Source organism: Humulus lupulus, chromosome 7 (assembly GCF_963169125.1).
Source record: "Humulus lupulus chromosome 7, drHumLupu1.1, whole genome shotgun sequence".
Classification (NCBI taxonomy): Eukaryota; Viridiplantae; Streptophyta; class Magnoliopsida; order Rosales; family Cannabaceae; genus Humulus; species Humulus lupulus.
Window position 1 is genome coordinate 25,814,571 of NC_084799.1, and position 26,222 is coordinate 25,840,792.

Here is a 26,222-nt window from a genome sequence, read left to right on the forward strand (position 1 = left end):
TTTTTGGGATAATATGAGAGATTCCCGCGCACGTATGAACGATTCTAGCTGAAGTCGTTACTGGGATCTCTTGCGTAGCAGTGATTTTTTTAGTTGGTCCACATCGCACCCAAAAGGAAAACTGGAGGGCCAAAACACTTCTCCGGTCGGCCAAACACATGTCTGGTCGGACAAACACCTGACTGGTCGGACAATCACCTGACTGGTCGGACAAGCACATGATTGGTCGGACAAGCACCTGACTGGTCGGTCATGACACTTGACTGGTTAGTAAAAAATCTTCACCGGTCTACCGGATCACTTCTAAGCCAGATTACCCAGCCATTCCTTGCCATTTGTCACTTCTATTGTCACGTCATCATTTTCAAATTTTGGGGATAACACATGGCATTTGAGAAAATATAGCAGACCTCTTTTTTGCCCTTTAATTTAAGTAACATTCCATTTTTTTACATTTGATATATATCTACAAATATAACCTTTTTTAATAGACATATATTTTTTTAAATACGAGTATATCTAGTTTTGGAGTAATGATGTGTAACACTACATGTGTCCGCAGATATACTAATTATACTTTTGCTAAAAATTTGAAATGGAAACATATTCTTAACATAAACACAAACTTGGTATTTTTGCAAAACGGAAAGAAACCTCAGTTGAGAGCCCAGCCCATATGTTAATTTCTCTGGGCCCAACCTAAAAGGTCTTGACAACACGCTCTTTCAGTCATTTCATCACTGACACTGACCCCAATTTCATACGAATCTCAGCACTTTTTTTTTTTGCTCAAGTGAATATCTGCACTGTTACTGATCATACCAGGTTGAAAAGGAAGAGCTTCCTCGCAAGAAAATTTTACAGAGACCCCCAATTCAACTCTTTGTACTGGTCAAGGTCAGCTTCTACTTCTGCCTTTTATTATCATTTATAATTTTTTTTACTTTTGTTTTTATTATCATTTTTAACACAAAAGATAATTTGGATGTGAAGTTTTGTATTTCTTTCAGTTTCTTGAGTTATTCTATGACATTACTTGGATTTTGGGTTCTTGAGTGTTTAGTATATTCACTCCTAGGAATTACTCCTTTTTTATGTTTAAGTAAATAGCTTTGACAGAAAGCGTAACTAGCTGATCATGGCAGAAATGGCGAGCTTCTGTGATTTTCCAAAGGAGATAGTTGAGAACATCATGGTGTTTGTACCTGCCGATTCTCTGCTACAGCTGAAATTGGTAAACAAGTTTTGCTATTCCCTTATCTCAGCTTTAATCAACCACCCAGCATTTGTAGCCAACCACCTCGTCACTGCCAAAAACCAGTCTTCCGCATCCTTACTTTTTAGAACGCCTTACGCCCATGTCGACCGTCGCTTTATAGCATTCCCATTGTTGACCATACTCTATGATTATGGTAAGAACGACCATTTTAAAGCTGTCACAACACCTATATGTATACCGCTTATTAAAAATGAAATGTATGAGAGTATGGATCCTTGGGAGGAGATTTATCACTGTGATGGGCTCATTTTGCTGGTAAAGAATCTTGGGACGATGGTGTTATGTAATCCCTCTTTGAAAGAATCCATGGTTCTCCCAGAACCAGAAAGTGCTATAATAGAAGGGCCTCCTTCCGTTATGGGATTTGGGTTTGATTCTGAAAACAACGATTACAAGTGTGTTGCCATTTGGTGCCAGAATGATTGCAAAGTTGAGATATACTCAATGGATTCCAATTCTTGGAGAGAGATCAACATGTCTCAGCAAATAAAGGAACTTATAGTGTTTGCTCATCTATTCAATGATTTATGTTGGAGAGGAGTTTGTTACTGGATTGTGTGTAATCCAGAAACATATGAATTTGAAATAATCCTCAGTTTGAACCTGAGTAATGAGGAATTCCATCTCATCTTTTTGCCAGAGCTCATAAATTTTGAAGATATGACACTCCATTATTATCAGTGCCACCTTTCAGTGATGAATGATTCAGTTGTGATGTATTTGACATCTGAAGGGGATAACTCTCATGAGTATCATTTCTTCGTGATGGATGAAGCCTGTGTCGGTGTTAAAGATGCTCGTTGTTGGACAGAATATTTCTATGTTGGACCACTGGAAAATGTTAAGGATGTGCTTTCATTGTGGAAGAATGATGAGATTCTAGTTGAAGCCAGAAAAGATGGGCATGTACAGTTGATGTCTTGCAACATTCGTACCCAAAATTTGAAAGATGTTGATTGTAATTTAGATAGAATCAGATGGTATGATTGGTATTGTTTCTATGTAAAAAGTCTGATTTCTATTAGAAGGAGTTGAAGTTCGATCAGTTTCAAAGTTGTTGGAGACTTGTTCCAATGTAATGTAAGGGCATATATATTAGTTCTTTGTGTTTGGTTTGGTGTCAAATGATGATTGTAACTTATAACTCAATTACAAAAATCAATAATAATTGGTGACTAATTTTTAAGGCTTGCTGAGATTGAGACATTCATTGTATATAATATCAACTATATATACATGTATATTATGTCAATTTCAGTGGGACTTCTACAATTTATAAACAATAATTACCTTTTTTTTTTATAAATGACGACGCCACTCGAATGACAATATATGAGAAACACGACTACAACAGTCGTAAAATAAAAGCATATTATGGGATATACTGTTTTGAATTAAACTTGTTTGTCTTTGACTCTTTGCTGGAGATCACAGTTGCACTTACATCTCAAATTTTTTTTACAGCAAAATTCTTTCGTTATGGTTTGGTGCACAGCACATTGCCACTAACTAATGAAAAATTTATAGCAAAGTTACTTATCATATTAATTAGTTACACTTAAATCCTTAATTAGAACAGCAGTTAATCCTAATAAAATTATAATAAAATTTTATTTGAATTAGTAAAAAATTTTAAAATAGAATAATCAGCATAACTTTTATTATTCCATTGAAATGTGGGTGATGAATGGCTACAATGGTGATGGCGGTGATCAATGCTTTTGGACCCAACATCTAAAGATTGGATCCCTTGAAGGCTTGTACAGCCCACTAATGTTTTGGAAGAGAGATGAGCTTCTCGCAATAAGTAATAGTAATAGTAATAGTAATAGTAAGGTAGTGTCTTACAATCTCTGCACCCAGAAATTTAGAAACCTTCCTCTTCCTCTTGTTAATTAATGTCAAAACTTGTCTAGTTGATATCTGTGTCAAATAGTTTGGCTTCTCTTAAGAAAATATACTAATCCAACTGCCAAGGGAACATATCAGATTCAGATGCACTTTAGTTTTTATGATTATGTTTTGGCAATATTGTTATGATTATATCGTTTATAATTTGATGTTATTGATATATTTAAACTAAAGCCAAATCTACTCGAAAGTAAAGATTGTGAACTGTTTTGAATTTTTGGAGTTATGTTGTTGTTGTGTATACCCTATTATGAACAATGAATAATGATATATGTACATCTGAAATAAATTTGATTGGTTAAACGTCAGTTGGTATAATGTTTTGGTGTATAATTTTGATGGGCATATTATTACTCTCTAAGAAACTTGAGTGTAATTTGTTATTTTTTCTAGCATTCTTAATTATATTTTAAAAAAATTATTTTTATGGGATAATTGATAAATGTAAAAAGGTAGAATATGGTAATTGTGTATTTTCTGTATATTGCTCAACATTTATTACAGTAATAAGGACTTGCCTTGAGTATATATATACACAAAAGGAATGTAAAACAGTAATCCTATTGGTTGAGTCATAACCAAAAATTATTCCCTTTGGAACCACTGTGGTACGATTGGTATTGCTCTGATTGTGGAGTGGTAACAGCTGAAAATGTGGAATGGTTTTGCAGTGTACTGGCTGCCAATAGCTGGTAGAATATTCCTTATTCTTCATTTACTCTGCATTCAAATCTTTCATTCTAACAGGCCCCCTCAAGCTGTACTGTGGTGATGGTGCAACAGTCAGATTGTGCTTGAGATAGTGAAAGGTTTGGATCGGCAGTGATTTGGTGAGTATGTCGACTACTTGTTCTTCAATTGGGATATATCTCACTTCAATTTCCTTGCTCAGTACTTTGTCGCGGATGAAATGAACTTCAATTTCTATGTGCTTCGTTCTTGCATGAAATACCGGATTTGATGCCAATTATCTAGCCCCTGAATTGTCACACTAGATGATGGCAGGGCTGTTATGCTTTACTCCTATCTCTTTGAATAAAGATTGCAGCCAAATTACATCTGAGCAAGCTTGAGCCAATGCTCTGTACTCAGCTTCGGTGCTTGATCGTGCCACTGCTTTTGGTTTTCTCGAGCTCCAGTTGACTAAGTTACCTCCAAAGTATACACAAAAGTCGGTTGTAGATTTTCTGTCATCTAGAGAGCTTGCCGAGTTTGAGTCGCAGAAGCTTTCGATTGTCGGATTGCTGGCCTTGGTGAACATGATTCCTTCGCTTACAGTTCCAGCTATGTATCTTAGTATCTGTTTGCAGGCCATCCAATGATTTTGGGTTGGTGCTTGTAAGAATTGATTTAATTTATTGACTGCATAGGCAATATCAGGCCGGCTGAGTGTCAAGTATTATAAGGCACCAATTGTGCTTCTGTATTGGGTTATATCATCAAATGGATCACTGTCATTAAGGCAAAGTTTGTTGCTTTGAGTCATTGGCGTGGGACAAGGCTGTGCTCCAAGCATATTGGTGCGTTTAAGAAGATCAAGGGAGTACTTGGTTTGTGACAGATGAATGCCATCATGCCCCCTAGCTGTCTCAAAACCGAGGCAGTATGTAACGGAGCCAAGCTTTTTGAGCGCAAATAGTTGTTGGAGCTGAGAGATAATATGAAGAACTTGCTGAGAATTGTTGCCCATGAGGAGGATGTCATCAACGTATACCAAGACATATAGAAGAGCATCACCATTGATGTAGTAAAATAGTGAAGTGTTAGATACAGAGTGTTTGAAACCAAGGTCAAGCAGAGATGTGCGTAGGCGATCGAACCAGGCGCGAGGAGCCTGTTTTAGGCCGTATAAGGCACGGTTCAGCTTGCAAACGACATCTGGAAAAGCAGGATTAACGTAACCAGCAGGCTAAGACATAAAGACTTCTTCATCAAGAGTTCCATTGAGAAATGCATTGTTAATGTCAATTTGTTGGACATCCCAATCATATGTGACAGCAAGAGATAAAATGACTCGGATGGTGGTTGGCTTGACAACGGGATTGAAGGTTTCGAAGAAGTCAATGCCGGGCTGCTGCTGGAATCCCTTGGCAATGAGACGCGCTTTATGGCGCTGCACAGACCCATCAGAGTTGAATTTGAGATGAAAAATCCATTTATGGTCAACAATGTGCATATGGGGCTGTCGAGGAACTAAGTGCCAAGTTTGATTGCGCAGGAGGGCGTGAATTTCATCATCCATTGTAGCTTTCCAATTAGGATGAGAGAGTGCTTCATTGACAGTGGCAGGAAGGGAGAAATTTAGTGCAGGAAGTGAGGAGTCTTTTAGTAAGGAAGCTAGGAATGTTTTGGGCTTGTAGATGCCAGATTTGGAGCGTGTTTGCATAGGGTGAGAGGATGAATTTGGTAGAGCAAGAGAGGGTAAGGGAGGGACGGGTGGAAGGGGAACAACAAGTGGTATTTCTGGGAAGGGGCTTACTGTATTCGGACTTTCATGCTGATCACGGGAAGGAGCTGAATACGAAGGTGACATGAGAGGAGATGCGTCGAGGTGTGGGCAACAAGTAGATGCATCAGCTGCAGTGGTTGATTCATCATCATCACCATAAGTAGAGACAAAAGGAAGCCAGTGACTGTATTGAAATGAAGACGATTGTGGATTTGAGACATGGGACGCATTGGAACCAAAACCAGAAGAGAATGGGAAATTCAAGTTCATTGAAGGATACACTATGTGCAATATAGACCCTACCCCTTGGGTGTAAACATTTATAGCCTTTGTGATTGAGACTATAGCCTAGAAAGACACATTTGACAGACCTGAAATCAAGTTTATGATTGTTGTATGGACGGAGATGAGGAAAGCAGGCACAGCCGAAAACTTTTAAAAATTTCAAATTTGGAGTGACTTGAAATAATTGTTCAATTGGAGACTTATGAGATAATATAGGTGTGAAAAGATGATTTATGAGAAAGGTGGTAGTACTAAACGCATCCCACCAGAATTTTAGAGGTATGGATGCTTGGACAAGAAGAGTGAGTCCCATTTCAATGATATGTCTATGTTTCCTTTCTGATTTGCCATTTTGAGGGTGAGTGTGAGGGCAGGGATGTCTAAAATGAATGCCCAGATTTTTAAGAAAAGCATCTGAGCTCCTATATTCGCCTCCCCAATCTGATTGCAATGTTTTGATTTTGGTATCAAACTTTCTTTCAACAAATTGTTGGAATTGGACAAAAGTATTTTTGACATCTGATTTGAGTTTTAAGGAAAAAATCCATGTAAAGTTACTGTAATCATCTATGAAATGTACATAGTATCTATTGTTAGGATAAAATTGTTTTGCCTCAATGGAAATGATTATAATATTACAACTCTATGCAATAATATTACAAGTAAATATAGATTGATTAAATAAAGTTACAACTCTATAACTGAAAATACAAATAAACTAAAGAAAGGAAGAAGATGATGATGAAGAGGAGAATAGTGAGAATACAACTCTAAGCAAAAGATTACAAGTAAAATAAAGTGTTTAGACCAAATGAAAAGATTACAACTCTTAAACAAAATATACAAGTAAATAGAACAAGAGAATAAGAAGAAAAGCAATAGAATAAAAAGAAGAACAGAAACACAACCAAATTCTCACTTACACAACCTAAGTGAAGAGGATTGGGGATCACCAACTTGAACAAGGTTTAAAACCTTTGTCCAAAAGCTTATTTCCCCCTAACTCAAGCACTAAGGGATCTCTCTCAGATATTGGAAAAGCTTTCTGGAATTATCAAGTCTCAAAGTGTTTCTAGCCAAGTGCTCTAGTGGATAGAAAAGTTGTGTCTTACAAGTGAGCTATAGTTTCCTATTTATAGAGTTTAGAGACACCCTTTGAATTTCAAATTCCACCAACCCCCATGGCTGTTACCAATGTTTAATTGGATTAATATGGAATTAAAAAAGAGATTTGGGAGTTATTTGGGTTTTTTGAGCCGTTCAACAAAGATTGAAAAAACTGAAAATTTGGTCAGTTTTTGGCCTGTGGCCGCGGCCACTGACCAAATTCAGCACAAAAATTGTGTTGTTTTTCCAAACGGTTCCAAACCCTCCCAAATGATTTTGTAACCCCCAAAACACATTATTGGGGTTAAAATCATATCTCTAACAGCCATATCACATATGGCTTTATGAAATTCATCTCAATATTGTGTAACAACAATTTACACAATAAAGGGTAATATTTGGAAGTTACAAATTTATAACACCAAATATGTTACATTAGTTGGATATATCTTATATATCTAAATATTGTAACTCTCTATTATATGTTACAATATGTGACACACTTTGTCACATTTATTTAATCTAAAACATTATATTATAATATAATATAATTTTACATTATATTATAAAATAATATAACATCTATAGCCTTCTTTTGACAGTATTGGGGAGGGACCCCATACATCAGAGTGTATCAATTCAAGAGGAGATTGTGTGACTGTATGAGAGGTGCTGTAACTTTTATGTTTGGATTTACCTATATGACAAGCATTGTAGAAAGTTGGTTTATGTTTGAAAGAAACTTTTTCATTTAAAAGCATGTGTTTCATTACATTAATATTAGGATGGCCAAGACGCATATGCCATACATTAACATCAGAATTGAAAGCAGATTCAGCAAACAAAGATAAAGCTGGACTGGAATTTAAAGACAGACTCGATTGGACTGGACTGGACATGGACTCAATATGACTGGCAGCAGTGATGCACTTAGAGGAAAGAAAACAGCTAGAATTTGAAACTGAAAATGATGATGATGAATCAAGTTGCAACTGGTACAACCCATTGCTAAGCACTCCTCGAAGCAGCTCCTTCTTCGTAGTTAGATCCTTCACATGACAATGATTAGCATAAAATTCAACAAATACAGAATTATCTCTAGTTAACTGTGAAATAGACAGCAAGTTTTTGGTGATTTGTGGTACACAGAGAATGTTCTTTAGTAGCATAGAAGTAGTAGAGTTTGCATTTGTTATTTGCTTGAGCCAATATGAGTGACAGATAGAGGAAAGTCGTTGCCAATGAGTAGATGAGAGGTACCTTTCGGTTTTGATTTTTGCTGCAGGTTGGAGGCATTTGCAGTCACATGATTTGTAGCCCCACTATCGATGTACCAAGCATGGTCACTGTTGTTGCTGCCTGTAGAAGAGACGAATGCTTGATGTTCAGTTGCAATGGCTTGATTGGTATTCTGATTGGTGTTGGTGTTGAAGGAAGAGGTAGGTGTCAAAAAGTTTATGTCAAACCGATGGTAACATTTGGAGGCAAGATGAACAGTTCGATTGCACAGTTGATAGATTGGCTGATTGTTGGTGTTGAACCTTCTTCCTCTGCCTCGACCACGACCATGATAGTTGGTACCTCTGTCGTGCACCTGTATTTAGTCATTGGAACTCCCAATATTTAGATTTCTGCACATCTGAGTAGCAAGATTGGCAGCCGACATTGAGAAGTCACCCGAGGTGAGAGTGTTCTCCTGTTCAAGGCGCATTTCATGGCTTTGAAGCATGCATTGCACCTCCTGCAAAGTGACTTGGTCATGTCGTGAGGTAAAGTTGATAACAACAGATTCATATTCATGACCTAAGCCTCCTAAAATGTATAGGATCAAGTCATCATCAGATATTATTTGACCTGCTGCAGATAATCCTTCAGCCATACTTTTCATTTTCAACATATAATCATGTATAGACAAACTTCCCTTTTTTGAGTGACTGAAGCTGAAATCGCAGTTGCAAGATGCGAGCCTTTGAGCTTGTTGTAAACAGCAGCTCCAGGGTATTCCATAGTTCAGCAAACGTATGGCATCAAACAACATGTCCAAACATGGACTCAGAAATTGAGTTGAGCAACCAACTGAGTATGGCCTGATCTGTTCTTCTCCATAGAGCAAAACCAAGATTGACTTGACGAGTTTCACCAGGAAAGGTGCCGCCGATGGTATTATCCACAAAATGATGAGGGCATATTTTGGTGCCAAGAATGTAGCCCTCTAGATCATGTGCACGCAAGGCTGGAAGGACCTGAGACTTCCAGTATGTATAGTTGGCTCTGTCGAGCTTGATAGTCAGAGGAGCAAGATTTGAAAAGGTGATGGAACATTTGGGGATGGAGGAAGAACGGTGGCTGTGAGAGGAGTCTCAGGGGCATTGTATTGATTAGTGGCAGAAGAGGTGTTGTCACCGATTTGAGAGGCCATTTATGGTAGGATCCGAGCCTGTCTCTGATACCAAATTGATAAATGTAAAAAGGCAGAAAATGGTAATTGACTGTATTGTATTTTCTGTATATTACTCAACATTTATTACAGTAATAAGGACTTGCCTTGAGTATATATATACACAAAAGGAATGTAAAACAGTAATCCTATTGGCTGAGTCATAACCGAAAATTATTTCCTTTGGGACCACTGTGGTACGATTGGTATTGCTCTGATTGTGGAGTGGTAACAGCTGAAAATGTGGAACGGTTTCGCAGTGTACTGGCTGCCAATAGCTGGCTGAATATTCCTTATTCTTCATTTACTCTGCATTCAAATCTTTCATTCTAATAGGGATAATTTGATATAATTTTATCCTAAACTATATCTATTTTATTGGATTTAAAATTGAATTTATAGCTTTTTTTTAATGCGAGTTTATAGCATATTTGTTATTTGAATGTATTGGGATTAACAAAATAGCTATTAATTTTTAGGAAATAAATATAAAATGTAGAATAGTTTTATAGTAGTGAATTTTGAATGCTTTGAGTTTCGAATACTTAACAAGAATGTGTGATATATAATTATAGGGAAAATCATTATACAGTAGGAGTAACAATTTAGTTTGGAAAAAATTATAATTGTATATGTTATACTAGTTTTTAGGAAATTCTGATTAATTTATGATGTCCAAACAATCAATTATATTTTATTTTTTATAAGCATGCAACTAAATATTTTGAACACTTATATTTGATATTTTAAAGTATTTAAATTAATTTAAAAAATTTATGATACATACTATAATTATAATATACACGATAATATAAAAAAATAAATTATAATTTATCTAACTATCAAAAATAGAGATATCCCTAACATTGGTACTATATAATTTTCCTGTAATTATATAATTAATATACACATATATTTATAATAAGATTAATATATGATAGTAGACCTCAAGTATAGAAGAACACGATAATATTTACGTGGTCGGTCACAATAGAAATTTTTGAATTCTTTCCACTTCTATTCATCTCTCAAAACTCCTAAACTTGAATTTGCCACTCATTAGTAAAAATTTTTTTTGAAATAAATTAGTAAATATTTCTTTAAAAATGTTATAATTGTTAATTTCAAAGCAAATTAAATTCAAAACTTGATTACTAAAATAAACAAAGACCTTTTTTCCAATTTGTGAACACTTAAAGAAACAACCATACAAATAACCCTTGATATATTAGAAATCTTGATTTGTATTTTTGAAAATTAAATGAGAATATTGGCTTTTTATTGTTAAGGATAACGTATTTTTCTTATCCATTTGCGAATTAATCTTTTTCGTTCAATAAGATAAAAGTATTCTTATAAAAGATATGAACAATTGTATATATCTTTTAAATTTAAAATTCAAATAAAAATGATTGATTATTTATTTGTTTTCAAAACTTAAATTCAAATTATACTCCAAAATTTTTTTTAAATAAAATATTTCAACTTTTATGAAAATCCTTGATGATTGAAATTCGATTAATGCAAAAAATCATATAACTAACAAATATGGGATTTTTTTTATATCAGTAGCGTTGAAAATAGTACTCGGCTTCTCACGGAGAAAAGGTCAGGTACTCACTCACCACCTTTCAATTATGATGATCTTAATAACATTGGAAAAATCTAATATTTATTTATTTATTTATTTTCATCTCCTCCTATTACTTCCATCAATAAATATACCTAAATTGTTTCTATTGAAATTGGAATATGAATGTTCAGAATATTTTTTTTCAATTTTTATTATAAAAAACTAAAGTCCGCTAGGAACATAAACCATATTACATTTGAGTAAATATAAATTTTTTATTTTTCATATTCCATCCATTTATAATACTGCCCATCACTGTTTGATTTGTGAAATTTGTTGGAGCAGGCTTTATTTTGAGCGTTTTGACTGAGAAGAAGAAAGCTACATGGGAATGGCGGTGTTATCTGATATACTACCAGAAGATATCATGAGATACATACTACTAATGTCGCCCCTAAAGTCTCTAATGCGATTCAAATGTGTTTCTAAATCTTGGCATGCTCTTATCTCTAGTCTATCTTTTACAAACGACCACTTAATCCACCATAAAAACAATACAGTCTTGTCTTCTACATCACTACTTTTGAGTTGGGTCAGCCATGATTTACCATGGCATATGTCACTACGATCTTTGGTCACTATATCTGAGGATGATTATCGTAGAGGCAGCAATGAGCACATTCATTGTGTTGCTGAAGCTTTACAGCATCCCATTATTCAACACGAAGAGAATATGAATTTCTCTCGTACCTATTATTGCAATGGCATCATTTGTCTAGCACAGAGCTCCATGTTTAACGGCCGAACTGTTCTAACAAATCCTACAACCGGAGAAGCCAGGATTCTTCCTAGAACATGCCTCGGTCCTCCTGACTTCTTCATTAACTCACTTAATTGCCTTCATGGAGAGGGATTTGGATACGACTTGAATAGAATTTGGGTAATGTCTTTACTTTCGACAGCTTAGCTGTGGTGTATAGCATGGCTTCTAATTCTTGGATCAGATTAAAATTGATGTGAAACTTGATAGATGTAGTTTTTCGCCAAGGTAGAGGAGTGTTCTGCAAAGGAGTTTTTTATTGGTTGGTGGTGTTATCATCTAGTTCTGAAATAATACTTTCTTTTGACATGTCTAGTGAGGAGTTTCACACCATGCCACTACTGGTACCAGACTATGGAAAATGGATTGATGCGGCGTATAAGTGGATTGAAAAGAGCCTCGCAGTGTGGAATGAATCAGTTGCCTTGCTTGTGCTAGAGTGGCGTCCTTGTTCTATTGAAATGTGGGTGATGCATGACTATAATGGTGGTAAATCTTCTTCTTGGACCAAACATCTAACGATTGGGCCATTTGTACACTTTTACTCCCCGCTAATCTTTTGGAAGAGGGATGAGCTTCTCATGGAAAATATTGATAGAAAGTTAATGTCATACAACCTCAACACGCAAAAATTTACAAGTCTTCCCCTTTCTGAGGTTCAAGTAACAACTAGCTGACTTCTATGTGAAGACTTTGGTTTCTCTCAAAAGGAAAGAAACTAATCCAACGGACAAAGACACAAATCAGAATCTGATGGAATTTAGGTATAGTTTAGTTTAGTTTAATTTTTACATTTATATTTCATTAATGTTGTTTTGACTAACAAAATTATGTTATTTCTTTATGTTTAAAATTTATTTTGCTTTTATTTGTACATGGAACAAGAGTTTTACTATAATAACTTAGAGAAATAGCTTGGTTGCCACATTGGGGCATCTCATATTGAAATAGAACCATGCACACATCAGTAGCAAAAGCTCAGATTGGGCAGCAGTGTTAGAGATATATAAATTGCCTCAATAAAAATGTAAGACTCTTACAACTCTAAAAAAAATAATACAAATGACAATGTGATTAATTAAATAAGAATACAACTCAATAACAAAAATTACAAGTAAATGTAGAAGGATGTAGAAGAAGAGAGTAATAGAAAATACAACTCTATAACAAAATGATACAAATATACTTGTACGCCCTGGTTTTCCTACGGGCTGGTTAGCAAGTCGAGCTGCTGACTAATTGTAGTTATCTCATGAACTCCCCTAAGACCGGACCTTCTGTCGTTAGCTAGAGGAAGCCCAAAGGGCTCCCCTCTATTGTCCAAGACTGGAGCAGGTCCCCTGAAGGCCGAAGGTCGAGTCCAGCATGCAGCTCGCGGTACGAGCTGGATATGGGGGTGTGACCCCTTGAGAAGTAAACACACGCAAGGTAAACGTGCATATATCAGGCATCACGTGTCTGATATCCCCCTGACTTCTCGGACACGCAGCAAGAACGTGCGTGTTCAGAAACCCACGGTGGGGTTGGGCCGTGCGGCCCATTACTTCCTTACCTATTGATTTGACCACACTTATGTGTCAGGTTTAGGAATTAATCATGAATGTCACAGAATTGATACGACAAGCAAGAAGGTCACGGGATGACCTCCCTACCAACTTCCAGGTGCCTTCTCCTATAAATATGGAGACCCTGGAAGTTGATAGGGGTTGGAAAAATAATCTCTTGTAAGAAATACTTTGTAACGAGATATGCAGTACATATCAATAATACTGACTAGTGGAGTAGAAGGACTTTAACCTTCGAACCACTTAAAAACCGTGTCTTGAGTCACCTCTTTCGTCCTCTAAGATCATATATCTATTTCGGTTCACATTTAGCACTAATCATTTTCTCTCATTCTCTTAATTACCTGTTGGCGAAGAACCGCGTCAACAATTTGGTGCTTTCATTGAGAGCTTTTTCGATTAGTGCTGCTGCAAACATCCAACTATGGTGACTACTCGGTCCAGGCATGGTAACGAGACAGAACAACATGATGGGCAGAAGGCTCATCATACCACCATCCCTGATGAACAAGTTCCTGAAGTCCAGCAGCGGCCAGGAAAATAGCCGGCGGGCCAAGACGATACTGGTAGTTCGGCGCCTCGGCCGCCTAATCCGAACCCGTGTTATTATACTGCGGTGGAGATGGAGAATGCTCAACTGAGGGGCCAGTTAGCAACGGCCAGCCAGCAAATCAAGGATATCTTGGCCCGATTACCCCCTCTCACAACCGGCGTTAACGTCGGAGAGAGGCAAGGCGAGGCTCCTAAGTCTCGCCGGGATAACCGGTCCAGGCGTAACCGTTCGGATAGGTTTCCGGCAGCCAATTCCACCCCTTCGTCACGCCATCGAGAGGAAAACTTCGAGGAAGTGCCTAGGACCGGACGACCGCAGTACAGCCGTTCGGTCAGGACGTCGACTCCTAGCTCTCAGCCATCCTCGAGAACGCCCAGGGGAACTCGAGGAAGTTCTCGAAGGAGATCCGGGGGGGGCTCGCGGCGTCAGCCCGTCCCCGACGACCGTCTTGCGCCTTGTCCTGATCGCCCGGCGTAGGACCAACAGGTTGGTAGGGCCGAAAGGCCCTCACCAAACTTGATCCGTCCAAACGAAACTAGGTTCACCTCTCCAGTCAGGCATCCTCCATCTTCGATTAGATATCCGTCTCCTCCTCGGCCCATCCGGGACGTCCCAGCCTATGGGAGTAGTAGGAGAAACCCACCGTCTACTGGACCTTCCCGGCGTAGCAGGGCGCCAGGGGAAAACTCAGGTCGTCACCACCAAAGGCGGACTCCAAGCCTATCCAGCAGGAGCCACTGGACCGGCAGTCGCCGGAGTGATCTCTCTGGGGGAGACCTGCGTCAGCGGTTAAGTTCGGCGCAAAGTCACCAGAGCACCCAGGGAGGTGATCTGTGAGATCGCCTCAACTCTCACAGAGAAGACCGAGCTGGAATTGGTGGCCAGGCTCGTTCAGGGGGGGTCCTGTCTGAAATACGCAACGGGGGGAATGTCCCAAATAACCTATCTCGAGATAGAAGGGGCAATAACCCACCAAATGTGTATAATGGATCCGGAGCTGTTGAACAGCCCCGGAATAACCAAGGACATCAGGACCAAACCCTCAATCGCCTGACCCAGATGGAGGAGCTGATGAGGAAACTTCTATCAGAAAAAGAAAAAGACGAATATGATTCAGGGGACGAGATGGAACTCTTCGCCCCCAACATAGCAGCGACAGCATACCTGTCTGGTTTCCGTATGCCTCACCTGTCAAAGTTCAACGGGGACGGAGACCCCTCGGACCATTTAGGGATGTTCAACACCCTAATGATGGCCCATAACATTGGCCCGGAGCTGAGATGCTTGATCTTCCCCTCCACGTTGACTGGACCCGCCAGACAGTGGTTCAAGCAAAGTAAAAGACAGTCAATCAGCTCCTGGAATGCCTTCTCAGCCGACTTCAAAAGGGCATTTCGAGCCTCTCAGGTCGCCCGTGTTCAGGCCGACTCCCTGGCCAACGTGAGATAGCAGCCCGGTGAGACTCTGAAGGCCTACCTGAGCAGATTCGCAAACGTCGCTGCTCGAGCTAGAGACGCGGATGATAGCTCTAAGCTCATGGCCATGAGAACCGGAATCCTTGTCGTAGGAGACCTATGGAAGGATATACAGAGGAAAGGAGTCAGCTCGGTCAACGAATTCCTTAACAGGGCCCAAGAGTGGATAAACTTGGAAGAAGCCGAGCCCTCAGCTACAAGAGTAGGGGTGGAGGTTGTGGCGACGACCTCGAACGTCGCGCAGAGCAACCAGCCCGGTTGAGGCAAGAGAAAGGGCAATGGCGAAAACAGTCAGCATGGCCAAAAGAAGAATAAGTCCGTAGATAAGTTTAAGCCCGTTTTCACGACATATACCGAGCTCACCCAGTCCAGAGAGAGTATCTTCTTGGCCAACTCTACTCGGGTCCCTTGGAAGAGGCCGGAGCCATTGAAGCACCACAAAGGAAAGAGAGACACTTCCAAGTTTTGTCATTTTCATAACGATGTGGGCCACAATACCGACGATTGCAGGCACCTAAAAGATGAGATCGAGACTCTCATCCGAGCCAGTCCCTTGGCTCAATTCTCGCGGAACAGGGTCCCAGCGAGTCGACCTACTCCAGAGGTCCCAGCCAGTCAGCCCGGGTTCCGGGTAGATCAGGACGTCCTTCCTCCCGTGGTCGGAAGAGAGATATCCACCATCTCAGGAGGTCCACACATGGCTGGCACAAGCAGAGGCGCCCAGAAGAGATACGTGAATGAACTAAAGGCTCACAACGGAGTGGAGTTCGTCCCGGAGCAGTGTCAGTCAAAAAAACAGCGATTGGAAAGACAACCAATCATTTTTACGGAGGAAGATGCAGACCATGTCCAGTTCCCTCACAATGATCCTCTGGTTGTAGCAGTCCAGCTCGCCAACCGGAGGGTGAGAATGGTACTGATAGACAACGGGAGTTCGGTAAACCTTCTATTCCGATCCACCTTAGAGAAGATGGGTCTGACTGTCGCCGATCTAAAGGAAACCTCCATGATGCTGTATGGTTTTTCGGGAGAAGGATCAGCAGCGATAGGGACGATCGAGCTGGTGATCACCCTAGGAGAAGAATCTCGAACAGTATCCAAACTACTCGAGTTCGTGGTCATAGACTGCTCCGCTGCTTACAACACCATTTTGGGCCGACCTACGCTCATAGCTTTCGAGGCTGTCACCTCCATCCGACACTTCGCCATGAAGTTCCCCACCTCGACGGGAATCTGCACGATCCAGGGCGATCAGCTTGCTGCTAGGGAATGCTACAGAATTTCCATGAAGGGAAAATCTAAACCAGGACAGCTGGCCATGGCCATTCTGAGTGAAGAGGAATCCCAGGAACCCTTGGCGGCTGCTGAGGACATTGACCTTGGGTGAGGACATTGACCCCCGAGTAGGCGAAGACAGATCCGAGCTCCAGGCTATTGAGGAGCTCGAGGAGGTGAACCTTGATCCAAAAAATCCATCACGGATGGTCAAGCTCGGGAAAAACCTTTGTAGCAAGAGGAAGACGAAGCTGATTACGTTTCTGCAGGCTAACTTAGATGTATTTTCCTGGTCCCACGAGGACATGGTGGGAATTAGCCCGAGTGTCATCATGCACACGCTCCATCTGGACAAAAGCGTTCCTGCCAAGTCTCAGAAGCAAAGACGTTTAGGAACAACCCGAGCAGAAGCCCTAGAAGAAGAAGTAGCCCGGCTCAAAAAATGTGGCTTTATCCGTGAAGCCAAATTTCCAATTTGGGTCGCCAACCCCGTGCTAGTTCCAAAGCCCAACGGAAAGTGGCGAACCTGCATTGACTTCTCCGACCTGAATAGAGCCTGCCCCAAGGATTTTTTTCAATTACCAAGGATCGATCAGCTGGTGGATGCCATGGCGGGGCATGAGCTCATGTCCTTTATGGACGCGTACTCGGGCTACAATCAGATCGCGATGAATCCGGCGGACCAGGAACACACCAGCTTCATGACCCCGACTAATGTCTATTGCTACAAGGTCATGCCTTTCGGTCTGAAGAACGCCGGAGCCACCTACCAAAGATTGGTAAACAGAATGTTCGCGGACCAGATCGAAAAAAACATGGAAGTGTACGTTGATGACATGCTAGTCAAGTCAAAGACTGCCGACAACCATGTTTCCGACCTGGAAGAATGTTTTAAAATACTACGAGAATACGACATGAGGCTCAATCCCCAGAAATGCACTTTTGGAGTCGCGTCAGGAAAATTCCTGGGGTTCATAGTCAATACCCGAGGAATCGAGGCAAACCCCGACTAGATCAGGCCACTGCTTCCTTCGCCCAGGTCGCGGAAAGATGTCCAAGGCCTAACAGGGAGAGTGGCCGCATTGAACCGGTTTATTTCCAAGTCAACCGATAAGTGTTTGCCCTTCTACAACTTGCTCCGAGGAAACAAGAAGTTTGAATGGACAGTAGAGTGCGAAAGCGCATTCCTCGACCTGAAGGCGCATCTGGCTGAACCACCCGTATTATCCAAGCCCAAGGCAGGCGAGCCTCTTTTTCTCTACCTAGCTGTCACTGAGGATGCGGCTAGTGCCGTACTGGTATGAGAAGAGGACCAAGTTCAGAAGCCAGTGTATTACATCAGCAAGAGACTTCTCGGGGCAGAGTCACGATACCCACTGATGGAAAAATTGGCATTCTGCCTAATCCCACTCAGTACATGTCATGACCGATCAGCCTCTAAGGCAGGTTTTGCAAAAACCTGAAGCATTGGGACGTTTGTTAAAATGGGCGGTCGAACTCAGCCAGTTCGAGATTTTCTACACTCCACGAACTGCTATAAAAAGTCAGGCCCTCGCCGATTTCGTGGCAGAATGCACGGGATTCCAGGAAAATCCAGCAGAGGGCTCATCTCAGCCCACCTCGCCCCAATCGATGTGGAAGATCTTTGTAGACGGTTCATCCAACGAGAACGGCTCCGGGGCCGGAATCATTCTGATATCCCCCGAGGGGCATAGATTCCACTCGGCGCTAAGGTTCAGGTTCAAGGCCTCCAACAACGAGGCGGAGTACGAAGCTTTGCTGGCCGGCCTGAGGATAGCCAGGGAGTTAAAGGAGAGCTCCGTCCAGTGCTTCAGTGACTCCCAACTCGTGGTAAACCAGGTCCTGAGCGAATATCAGGTGCGGGGACCCAAGATGGCCGCCTATCTGGCGAAGGTAAAAGTCGAGCTATCCGCATTTGAGCGAGGATCGATCGAACAGATACCTCGGGAGCAGAACACTAATGCAGATACTCTTGCCAAGCTCGCCACCTCGGGAGAGACGGAGACCTTGGGGTTGGTGCCGATAGAATTCTTGGAACAACCAAGTATAGAAGAAGGACGAGTCGAGGTCGAAATGATTGACGCTAGGCCAACTTGGGTGACCCCCATTCTTGAGTATCTCGTCGAGGGAAAGCTGCTGGAAGGGCGTAACGACACACGCCGAATCTTGTATCAAGCTCCAAGATATACGCTGGTCGATGGGGTGTTGTACCGACGTGGGCATTCCCTACCTCTCCTTCGATGCGTTCATCCAAGTGAGGCAAAGGCCATCCTGCAGGAGGTTCACGAAGGATTCTGCGGAGACCACACTGGGGGCAGATCCTGGCCTTAAAGGTTCTCAGGCAAGGATATTACTGGTCGACTCTGTCCAAAGACTCGATATCATACGTGAAGAAGTGCGACAAGTGCCAGCGATTCGCTGCAGTTTCCCAAGCTCCTCCAGTCGAGCTGAAAATGATCTCGGCCCCTTGGCCGTTTGCCGTTTGGGGAATAGACCTAGTAGGCGCTCTGCCCACTGGAAAGGGCGAGGTCCGTTACGCCGTGGTAGCCATCGACTACTTTACCAAGTGGGCTGAGGCAGAGCCATTGGCAACAATCACGTCTAAAAAGGTGCTTGACTTCGTGGTTAAAAGCATCATCTGTCGCTTCAGCCTGCCCAAGAAGATCGTCTCCGATAATGGCACTCAGTTCGACAGCGACCTGTTCACCGAGTTCTGTGACAGACATGGGATTGTGAAAAGTTTCTCCTCCGTGGCCTATCCTCAGGCTAATGGCTAGGTCGAAGCTGTGAACAAGAATTTAAAGGCGAGCCTCAAGAAAAGATTAGTTGAAGCGAAGGGGGTCTGGCCAGAACAGCTCCCCCAGGTCCTATGGGCATACCAGACCTCGCATCGGACTCCTACGGGTCATACTCCCTTTTCTTTAACTTTTGGGAGTGAGGCAGTCCTCCCCGTGGAGATAAAGGTTCTTTCGCATAGAGTCCAATTTTATGACCAAGATCAAAACCACGAGCTCCTGTGCCATTCCCTCGATCTGGTTGAGGAAAGGCGGGAGGATTCGCAACTCCAGCTCACCCATTATCAATAGAGAATCGTCTGCTACTTCAACACCAAGGTTAAAAAACGCACCTTTAGCGTAGGCGACTTGGTTCTAAGAAGAGTTTTCCTCGCCGGAAAAGATCCCAAAGATGGAGTTTTGGGACCGAACTGGGAAGGACCATACCAGGTCATCGAAGTCATCAAGGAGGGAACTTATAAGCTAGCTCGACTTAATGGAGGGGCGGTCCCGCGAACTTGGAACGCCGTCCACTTAAAGAGATATTACCAATGATTTACTTGTAAGGCCTGGAAGGCCACTTCTTATGTATTAATGAAGATCAACTTTTTATGCATATTTGCAAGTGTAATCTTAAAGTAACCACGAAAGACCCTTTCCCAGTTACTTGGGGGGCATATGGTACCTGGATATAACCAGGTCTCCTTAACGACTTAGATGTTGATTCTTATCGATTGACCGTGGTTTTCTTAAAAACGCGAGATATTGATAAGGGTTAACACTAACTAAGTCCTATCCTGGTTTTAACCAGGTCATAAAACTTAGAAGTTGATTTAAATCTATTGATCGTTGTTCTTCTTAAAGAGCTCGAGATATGGATAAGAGTTAACACGAACTAAGTTTTCAAATTAAGTTCCTGGTTTTAACCAGGTCATAAAACCTAGAAGTTGATTTAAATCTATTGATCGTTGTTCTTCTTAAAGAGCTCGAGATATGGATAAGAGTTAACATGAACTAAGTTTTCAAATTAAGTTCCTGGTTTTAACTAGGTCATAAAACTTAGAAGTTGATTTAAATCTATTGATCGTTGTTCTTCTTAAAGAGCTCGAGATATGGATAAGAGTTAACACGAACTAAGTTTTCAAATTAAGTTCCTGGTTTTAACCAGGTCATAAAACTTAGAAGTTGATTTAAATCTACTGATCGTTGTTCTTCTTAAAGAGCTCGAGATATGGATAAGAGTTAACACGAACTAGGTTTTCAAATTAAGTTCCTGGTTTTAACTAGGTCATAAAACTTAGAAGTTGATTTAAATCTATTGATCGTTGTTCTACTTCAAGAGCTCGAAATATGGGTTAAAGTTAACGCGAACTAGGTTTTTCAATAAATTATAGCTGAAATGCTTAAAAGCATGAAAGAGTGTAAATTAAAAACGTTAAAGCAAATTGTCTCGAGGTGAAAACACCTCATGCAAAGGTTACAAAAAAAAAAAATATACTTAAAAATGTTCAAAGGCAACAGGGAAAGAACGCCCTAAGCTCCGTCAGATGGCCCCTTGGAGGTCGCTGTCTCACCCTGCTCCGCCGCGCTCGAGGCTTCTCCAGTCTCTGAAGGCGGTGCCTCTTTCTCAAGGCGAGCTTGGAACTTCACCAGCAAGCGCGCCCAAAGGCACGGTGACATGAAGGAGAAGTCAGCCTCCGGATTGTAAGCCCAACAGTGATAGAACAAATCCTGCATGGACTGCTCCGAAGTGGCCCGTTCGGCCTCTAGGGCGACCTGGGCGGCCTGGATCTCAGTCTTCGCAGCCTCGAGGTCCGTCCGCGAGGTGGCAAGGGAGGCTTTGAGCTCCTGGACCTTCGAGAGGGCTTTCTCCAACTCGGCCTTTGCGGTCGCCAGGGCATCTTCAGTCGCCTTAGCCTCCTGAAGGGAAGCCTGATGCTTGGCTTTCATATCCTCGAGCTGAGTCTTGGCCCTGATGATGCTTCGATGGAGAGCGACAACGCCCTACGAGAAATGAAAGATAAAAGTGCCTTAGAGGAAAAACAGGGCAAAGTGTAAGGGTAGAAGCTTTACAGAGAAAACAGGGCAACTTACCATTAGGGTCATGCTCATGGAAGACTCCATCTCCCCAACCGGGCTCAGTGTCTCAATGGCCCGAAGTTCCTTCTCGGTGAACTTATAGATATGGTTGACGGCGTAGTTCGCCGACTCGTACAATGTCCCCCGGAAGGCCTCTGGGATCTTCTCCAGGTCCTGAGGGTTGACTGGGATGCACACATCGGAGACCGCCACAGCCGGAGTCCCGATCGCTGTTCCTCCATCCTGAGTGGCAGCGGGAGCTCACGGAGGTGGTGGAGGCATTTGGCCTGCTCCTACGGTAGGAAGAATTTCTCCCGTGTCTTGGGCAGCCGGGGTTTTCTCATTCTCCTTTGCCGGAGACTTGGTGGAGGTCCCAGCGGCGCTCCTGGACCCCCGGAGCCTTTTTAGTCTTGGTCCGGCCGAGGGGTTTCCCCCGAAGACTGCACCTCGCAAGCTATCCTCGGGCTGAGACATCTCTTCTGTCGAAACAAAAACATTGTTAGTACAAGTTAGCAACCATACAGACAAGGACAAAGGGTTAAATATAAAAAGTGTGCAAATACTAAGGGAGATCTACCCCCCGAGCTGGAAGAACCTAAGACGATTATTTCCCGAACTGGCGCAAGTTCTGGGTCCGATTCTGACTCAGGGCTAGATTCTTCTACATACTGCCTAAGCCCCGGAGCATAGATACCCCTCTGGAGTGATGGCCATGTGCGTAAGTTGGTCCCATACTCCTCGAATAGGATCGACCTAAAGGCTAGGGTGTTATCTACTACTACGGTACCCCTAGGCCGGCTCTCTTGGTGATCCAGCACGATCCGGTCGACACAATGGAGCAGGAGTGTGTTCAGGTCCGGATCGCTTCGGTGACGATGGACGAGCTGCCTAGGATTGAACCTAGCCAGCCGGGGATCTGCGGTGGCCCTATCTAAAATCCTAAGCAAGTAAGGGTTACCTTGGCCAGAAGGACCCGCGGCTGCTCCAGATTGGATCCTCTCCTCGCCCATCCTCTGGGTGACCTCCAAGGTCCTCTTCCTGCTCCTCACAAGAGGAACTTCGTCGCCCTCGTCCTCCTCGTCTTCATCTCCCGCGACCTCCTCCATGATGATGGGTCTGGTGTCCCGAGCTGGGGGCGGCCCCCGGGGCTTCTTTAGGTTCAGGGCCTAATTTGGAAAAATCAGCTTGCAGAACACCATCGTCTCGTCCGTCACGAGCACGCGATAATCCTTCTCACTGGGGGGCAAGCCCGCCAGTGTTTTATATTGGCCCCCGAGGGTCACAGACTTCTCTGTCCTCGCGAAGATGGCTGCAAGGTTAGTTTGAGTCAGAATGGGGTACGGGAGGAGCTAAAATAACACTTAAAAGGTGAGCTAAGGACGGGAGAAACTTACGAGGACGATTGAAATAGTGATGCTCGCAGTTCCGGAAACCAGTTGACATGAAGAACTGGTCCTTAAAATTATTGGGGTGGCTGGGCAGCTCGGTGACCGCCGCCGTATTGGGAAATCGGGTTAAATAGTAGAACCCGTCACCTCGCCCCCGCTGGTCCGGGCTGGTTTTGAGGCAGAAGAAATATAAAATGTCTGCAGGAGTGGGGACCTCCCACTCGTGCTTCTGGAACAAATACCTCAACCCTGCCAGCAATCGGTAGGAATTGGGGGGGAGCTGAAATGGGGCCAACCCCACATAGTTGAGGAAATCAGCAAAGTACTGATCCAGTGGAAGGAAGGCCCCTGCCTTAAAATGTTCACTACTCCAGGCCGCGAACGACTCGTCGAGCGGCACACAGCTCCGCTCGCCTTCTGAAGCAGGTCGAGCCACTACGGACGCTTTCCCCAAGGCGATGTTGTGGGAAAGGAAGATTTTGTTAATCTTCGCCTGGTCGGTTATCTTCGAGATGATCCTTTCCGCCTCAAAGAAGGCATCAGGGGCCACCTCGACCTCCTTCTCCACTGTTGGCCCGAAGCGGCGGATTGGGGAGTTAGGCATCGCCGCCTTCCCTTTGTCCTGCTGGGAGGCCGAGCTGCTGACGTTCTTCTGTGGGAGATTTCTCTTTGGAGCCATCTGGTCGCCTAACGAACAAAAGAAAACATTTCAGAAAAGGCGACCCAAGCATGAGGAAATAGCAATTATTATTTACACGAGCTGAGGTAAGCCCAGCACGTGGAGAGTGGGACCACGCGGTTCGATGAACATGCGCCTGTGCTCCCAACTGATCCCCGATTACTCGGGATTCGTGTGTCAGGAGGGTCAGGATAGAATTTGCCTTGGGGGGAAAGGTTCAGTAGGCAGGAAATTGCAAAATCGCTTGTGAGGCGTGTTCCCTAAGCTACCCGATTTTGCACCCAAAATTCCCAAAACTCCTACCTAGAAATTTTCCCCAGAAAAAACATCCTGAAACCCATACTCTAAAGCGATTTCCTACAACAAATGTGCCCTAACCTAAAAGGGCTGTCACCCTCCATATCCACAAAACCCAACAAACCCTTGCATGCGGCTACTGTAATTTTTTTTTACCTAAGCTACAGTGGCATATTTTCAAAACACACAGGGCCAGGAAACTTACAGTGTGTGGCTGGGAGGTAGACGAAGGTGTTGCGTTGGTAAGAGCTTCGTCGGCGTAATGGCTTCCAAAGCTTCGGAGAAGTCCGTGCGCCTAAGCTTCTTGAACGCTGAAAGTAGCAGTAGCGGGATCGAGGGTTTTGTTCTTCTGGAGATATAGAGAGAAGAAGAAGAGGAGCTTGAAGCTTGAAAAATTTCGAATGAAAGGGTGGCCCATGCGTAGGGTGGCCACCCCTTTATATATGTGTAAAGGATCACGTATAGAGGGCCGTTGGATGGCCCTGATGGGGGATCCGAGGCCCTCCACTCGAAATATGAAACGACGGCTGGGCATGGGCTAGGCCATTAAATGCGGTTCTCGCAAGACGTACCGTCACCACCCACGATGTTCCACGTATCAGACGCCTGCATAAAAGGTGGAGTGCGAAGAGTTCATGGGGAAGTCCAAAAGCCCCTACTGTGGTCTTATATACAATGTGGTATACCACAAGCAGGAGCTTGGGGGGCAGGTGTACGCCCTGGTTTTCCCACGGGCTGGTTAGCAAGCCGAGCTGCTGACTAATCGTAGTTATCTCATGAACTCCCCTAAGACCGGAGCTTCTGTCGTTAGCTCGAGGAAGCCCAAAGGGCTCCCCTCCATTGTCCAAGACTAGAGCAGGTCCCCTGAAGGCCGAAGGTCGAGTCCAGCATGCAGCTCGCGGTACGAGCTGGATATGGGGGTGTGACCCCTTGAGAAGTAAACACACGCAAGGTAAACGTGCATATATCAGGCATCACGTGTCTGATATCCCCCTGACTTCTCGGACACGCAGCAGGAACGTGCGTGTTCAGACACCCACGGTGGGGTTGGGCCGTGCGACCCATTACTTCCTTACCTATTGATTTGACCACACTTATGTGTCAGGTTTAGGAATTAATCATGAATGTCACAGAATTGATACGACAAGTAAGAAGGTCACGGGATGACCTCCCTACCAACTTCCAGGTGCCTTCTCCTATAAATATGGAGACCCTGGGAGTTGATAAGGGTTGGAAAAATAATCTCTTGTAAGAAATACTTTGTAACCAGATACGCAGTACAGATCAATAATACTGACTAGTGGAGTAGAAGGACTTTAACCTTCGAACCACTTAAAAATCGTGTCTTGAGTCACCCATTTCGTCCTCTAAGATCATATATCTATTTCGGTTCACATTTAGCACTAATCATTTTCTCTCATTCTCTTAATTACTTGTTGGCGAAGAACCGCGTCAACAAAACTAAAGGAAGAAGAACAAGGGATAAAGATAGAAGTACAACTCTATAGTATAAAATACAACTAAATATGTAAATAGACAAAGAAGTGATGAAAACAATAGAAGAAAAGAAGAACAAGAACAAAAGCAAACACTCTCACTCACACAAATCTTGGGGATCACCAACTTGAATAAAGTTTACAACCTTTGTCCAAAAACTTATTTCCCCCTATCTCAAGCACTAAGGAAACTCTCACAAATGAAATAACTTTCTAGAATTAACAAGCATATATGGTGAATTTCTAGCCAAGTGCTCTAGTGGATAGAAATTGGTGTTTCTTACAAGTGACCAATAGACTCCTATTTATAGAGTTTTGAGACACCTTTTAAATTTCAAATTTCACCAACCCCATGGTTGTTACCAATGTTTAATTGGATGTTTATGAAATTAACCAATGTTTAATTGGATGTTTATGAAATTAAAAAGGAGTTTTGGGAGATATATGAGTTGTTGAAACCGTTCAAAATGGAAATGGAAAAATAGTTTTAGCTGTCAGCCTCACTAGCCGCGGCAAGAACTATTCCTGGCCGCGGCCGTGAGCCTCTGTTCCACAGGCCATGACAACCCATTTTTAGCACACACGTTTGTGCAATTTTTTCAAATAGTTCTATACTCTTCCCACATGACTTTGTAACCTCCAAACACATTATGCGGGTTAAATTCATGTCTCCAACAGTCATATCACTTATGGCTTTGACGAACGCAAAGTAAGTGCCTCTGGTTTCAAAATCAGACCCTTGACGGTCATCGCCAGCGC

The 26,222-nt window shown here is 42.7% G+C and overlaps 2 protein-coding genes across 2 annotated transcripts; both read left to right on the forward strand.

The window, feature by feature from the left end:
• Nucleotides 1-739: 739 nt before the first annotated feature.
• LOC133789509 (putative F-box/LRR-repeat/kelch-repeat protein At1g11620) lies at nucleotides 740-2,465 on the forward strand. The gene is made up of 2 exons (XM_062227346.1): nucleotides 740-897; nucleotides 1,146-2,465. Exon 2 carries the CDS (start codon nucleotides 1,148-1,150, stop codon nucleotides 2,312-2,314), a length of 1,167 nt encoding a protein of 388 aa, XP_062083330.1. The 5' UTR covers nucleotides 740-897; nucleotides 1,146-1,147; the 3' UTR covers nucleotides 2,315-2,465.
• A 9,021-nt stretch (nucleotides 2,466-11,486) lies between these two features.
• LOC133791519 (uncharacterized) lies at nucleotides 11,487-12,538 on the forward strand. Its single transcript, XM_062229440.1, has 3 exons — nucleotides 11,487-11,981; nucleotides 12,046-12,089; nucleotides 12,178-12,538. Exons 1-3 carry the CDS (start codon nucleotides 11,487-11,489, stop codon nucleotides 12,536-12,538), a joined length of 900 nt encoding a protein of 299 aa, XP_062085424.1.
• Nucleotides 12,539-26,222: the final 13,684 nt, after the last annotated feature.